The sequence below is a fragment of the Lampetra fluviatilis genome, chromosome 27 (assembly GCF_964198595.1).
Source record: "Lampetra fluviatilis chromosome 27, kcLamFluv1.1, whole genome shotgun sequence".
Lineage (NCBI taxonomy): Eukaryota > Metazoa > Chordata > Hyperoartia > Petromyzontiformes > Petromyzontidae > Lampetra > Lampetra fluviatilis.
Window position 1 is genome coordinate 8,295,436 of NC_136301.1, and position 4,698 is coordinate 8,300,133.

The following is a 4,698-nucleotide window of genomic DNA, read 5'->3' on the forward strand; positions in this document are numbered from 1 at the left end:
TGGTGGTATCAGCCACCTCACTATCTTTTCCAACTATCTTGACGGAACTACCTCACCTGGTCAGTATTTTAACTTAAACAAGTTTTCCAGGTGCAGCTTCTTCCAGCACGGGAAGCAGCACGTGATTTACGGGCGAGGTGCTGCCACCAAAGTCAGCCCTGCCCCTTTTCTATAACACTCTCTCCTTACTTCTCCCTACCTCCTGCCTTAACGACCAGGTCCTACTTGACTGTCTGCCCCATACCCCGGACTGTGGGGGTGAAATGGTCGAAGCGGGAGGGGCTAGAAACGTCGAGGGCTTGCGACCTAAGTAGCTACCCATTGCAGCTGTCACAGTGGTCTCTGCTAAAGACGACCGAGTTACCGAAACAAAGAGGTGGCACCCAGAGGTCGGCGACGAAGCGGAAGGTGGTGGTGAGATCGTAAGATCGGTCCAAAACCAAATTTTGATTTTACCAAAAGGATAATCTATACTTGAACCGAACGGACGTGGCAGTGGTCACGTTGTTAGAGTAATATCTTGACAGACAATCAGATGTCAATATTGCATAGAAGGAAGGTATGGTGAAGCGCGCCCCATCCTTCACTAGGCCAGGTTGGCGCGCCTCACGTTCCGCGAACGCCATGCACATGTGAACACCAGGCGGAAGGCCTGACGGAAGGCCCGGTTGAAGGCTGGGTAGAGGATGGGATTGAGCGCTGAATTCATATACGCGAGCCACGCAGTCGACTCCCACACCCAGGGCTCAGCCAAGAACCCCGTGAATGGATCGAGCAGGGTGAGTGAGAAGTAGGGCAACCAGCAGGTGACAAAGGCCCCCATGATTATTCCCAAGGTTTTGGTGGCACTACGATCCCGTCTCTGGTCCGTTCTCTTTTCCGGTCTTGAGTTGATGTCGCTATGTTCCCATGCCACGGACGACACTGGGACGACGTTGCGAACAGCCCGCGCCTGGCGCAGCGCCACCCGGTAGATGCGCATATACGTGACCACCATGACGAAGCTCGGTGCGAAGAAGGAGTAGGTGGCAGCGGCAATGGCGAAAGGGGCGTTCATTAGGAGGACACAGGCGTCTGGGCAGGATGAGGCCACCAGCTCCTCGATGCCCACCGTGTTCCACCCGAGCAGGATGGGCCCCACGGCCAGCAGGGCCGAACCCACCCAGCAGAGGGCCACCAGGGCGGCCGCGCGACCGGCTGTGAGGCGCTGGTGGTAGCGCAGGGGGTCGCAGATGGCCGTGTGGCGGTCGAAGGCGATGGCACCCAGGTGGGCGATGGAGGCCGTGCTCAGGAGGACGTCGAGGCACGTGTGCACCTTGCAGAAGGTTCGCCCGAAGAACCAGCAGCCGTACAGCGAGCGCATGGCGCTGAACGGCATGACCAGGAGTCCGACCAGAAGGTCGGCCACGGCCAGAGACAGCGTGAAGGCGTTGGTGCGTGTCTGTAGTTGTCTGCAGGTGGGTAGGCGGGAGGGCAAGAGTCGGGGTTGTTAGTCTTTTGGTAAAGCTGCACAATTCCTGGAAGGCTCAACTGGGACACGTGGTGAGCTGGAAGCCTCTCCCTCTGCCCTGCCTACTTCGTAATGCCCACGCCCACTTGATCACTGGCCACGCACACACAGAGAGTGGCTTCTTCGCTGTTTCTGACAAGAGCCCTGCCCACTCCTCTGCAAACTCCGCCCGCTACTCAGGCAGCTCTGCCTGTATGGGTTCAACATGATTTTAAAACTGGGGACAAAATATCTATTTTCCCCAATAACTTTTTTGGGGGATTTGGAGACAGACTTTCTGGAAGCCCTGGGACTTTCCGAGGCAAACCAGGACGTTTGTTCACATTGTAAACACGGGACTTGAACAAGCATGCACGGCACACTGCACGGTTTATAAAGTAAAGGAAGTCAAGCAAGCATACAAACCCGGTGCCTCGTGGATAACTCAATAAACACATGGACACAGACACACACAGACAATGGGAAGGGGCCACTGTTGTTGACGAGCTATGGAGATGATTCCTGTTTAATGCATTGTGGAGGTTAAAGATTCCTGGCCGAGTCGATAACACTGGTAAAAAAAAAAATTCTGGCCTGGACTTTTGCAGCTGTTTTAGACTAATTTCAGGGTGCTGATTCTAAATCTGATCTCAGATTTGCTCTATCACATCATTTTTATGCTATCGGCATACCCAATTTTCATTGATTTTACCCGAAATTAACTCTGTCACTTATGATTGCAAGTTGTTGCGAGTCAGTGACTACTTTAGTGTTAAAATATGGTGCTGTATTTTTATGATAGTGTGTTTATAATATCATTTTATGTAGATATCCACATTTATTAAATATTTTTCTTCTGCAGTTTTTATTGAAAATGCTATATTTGATATCTCAAAAACCTGATGTGATAGACACAAACTGATGCCAGATTTGGAATCAGCACCCCAAAATTACATTAAAACCGTTGGAATACCGTATGCCAGAAAAAGTGTGTTGACCAGTGTAATCACGTTTAGAGATGTCCATAGAGGCAGGCTTTACCAAGAGTGGCGAATCTTTGGTTCCCATGCTCGCTGCCACTTCTCGTCCTCGTCACGTGAAAGTTATAAATAAAGGCCGTGAATTTGATGGAGCCACCCGTGCCAATGTGTGATCCACCACCCACCCACGGTTCCTGCGGCTAGGGCAGGGGTTTGCATCAAAAATAACAAGATAAATTCTTTCCTCGAATTTGGCACAAAACGGAATATTTTAAGAGCCGCAATGCACGTGAAGACATGCATACATATATAGCGTCACGAAGCAGATACGTAAAGAGCCGCACTTTGCAGACTTCTGGGATATGGGGCACAGCAGGGCCGCAAAGAACCACTTGAGTGGAGTGTGGCCAATGGACCTCCAAGCGAGCCAGCAGTGGGACCTGCTCCAGGCTGCCAGATGCCCTCAGGAAGGAAGTGGTCGCTGCCACATTTCCCACCAAAAAACAATACAATGGCACCAGGCCGCTTCTGCTTAAGGGTCAACAGTCAACCAGCAGAAAACTTGCATAGCCCCACCATCCAGAATATTAACGTTAAACCTATCAGATGCGCCTGTATGGATGGATGTTGAAACTTCTTTCGCACCGTATGTAGCCAACCGTGCTCATCGGAGATGTGCCTGTCAACGACGTTTGGAAAGGGCCCACTTTATTGTCCTAAAAAAAAGCCTGAAATTAATGTGGCAGATATGTGGTCGGGATATATGGTTTATTTTGGCTAGATGTATGTAAAACACAACATCGTTGTTCTGATGTCATGGGAGGGATCATTGTCAAAAACAATGATGTATCGAAAAAAATCGAGTTAATGGATGTATCCTTGTTTTTGCCCATCTCTCAAACAGGACCACCTGCCAACCAAGGTATGCTACTGGCAACGGAGGTGAGTATTTGGTTGCTGTAAATTTTCCGCATGATAAGCCACTTCGTTGAGCTATAATTAACGAAAGCCAGGGCCTGAGCTGGTAAAATGAAAACAACATTTCGATTTAAAGCTTTCGTGACTGCAGGGATTCATCTTATTGGTTCTTTCAGTAAAGTCACGTAGAATGGAAATAATAAAATAATAAAAATAAAACATAATAAAATAATTCTCACGACGTTTCGGCCACAACGCAAGCAGCCGTCCTCAGGTGAGGAATAGGTCAGAGTCTGTCTTCTCGAAAGAACCAAGTAGATGAAAACAAAAGTTTAGTTTAAACACGTTACCCCTTTGACCCTCACCTGAATAAGGCGATGGAGGCCACCACGAGGAGGTTGCCCATGACCGTGAGGGCGGCGAGAGAGAAGCAGAGGAAAGCCAGCGCCCGGCTCTCCTCGGAGCCCAGCGACGGCGCGGAGCAGTTGAAGCGGCCATCCTGGCTCAGTGAGCACTGCACTGCCAGGGTCATGACCCCAACACTTCCTCCTGCCTTGACCTCTGACTGATAACCTTGAACTCCGAGCACGATCTGAACTTCACCCTTCACTCATAACATTTTCTCCGCCTTCATCCACAAACACGCTAACCTTTACACCCTTAACATTTTTACTTTCAAAGTAAAACTATATCATTCAAACCTAAAGATTTCTGTAAATTTAACATTTCATCTTTCACGTTTCACCCTATACCTTTGACACTTAACGTTCACTTTAATATGTCATCAATAACCTTCCAACCTTCACTTCAGACCTTCTACCATTTAAATGTTCACCCTTAACCTTTTAACTTTCCACCTTAGACCATACCGCACTTAACGTTTCATCCTCAACCATTCACATTTCACTTCAAATGTAAAGTCTCGCTCCTTACCCTTGAATTTTAAATGTTCAACGTCCAACTCTATCTTCTTTATTTAACTCTACACCACGTGACATCTCATTCCTTCACGTTTGACCTTAGACGTATCCACTGTTAAACGTTGAAAGTGAACATTTCACCAACGATGTTTCAACTTTAATCTAAATTTGACTTTGACCTGCCCTTGATCCGAACCATGACACGGTCTGATCGCGACCCGACATGACCTAAAATTGACCTCAACCAAAATTTCATTCAACTTGGCCTGACCTTAACCCTCGCCTCAATCTAGTGCACTACCACCTCTATCAGGCAAGGGTTCCAGCAGTGGCAGCAACAGTAGCAGTAGTAGCAGTAGCAACAGGAGGAGCAACAATGACATACGGAGCA

The 4,698-nt window shown here is 48.6% G+C and overlaps 1 protein-coding gene across 1 annotated transcript; it reads right to left on the bottom strand.

Moving 5' to 3' along the window:
• Positions 1-586: 586 nt before the first annotated feature.
• On the bottom strand, positions 587-3,919 carry LOC144942547 (trace amine-associated receptor 365-like). The gene is made up of 2 exons (XM_078869407.1): positions 3,753-3,919; positions 587-1,451 (listed from the first exon to the last, which is right to left on the bottom strand). The coding sequence occupies exons 1-2, from the start codon at positions 3,917-3,919 to the stop codon at positions 587-589; spliced, it is 1,032 nt and encodes a 343-aa protein (XP_078725533.1).
• Between the last annotated feature and the right edge of the window lie 779 nt (positions 3,920-4,698).

Bases quoted from the DNA above. Each gene is read 5' to 3' on its own strand.
- LOC144942547 (XM_078869407.1), bottom strand. From the start codon at position 3,919: ATGACCCTGGCAGTGCAGTGCTCACTGAGCCAGGATGGCCGCTTCAAC. The intron at 1,452-3,752 runs GTGAGGGTCAAA...ACCCACCTGCAG, and splicing joins GCCTCCATCGCCTTATTCAG to ACAACTACAGACACGCACCA.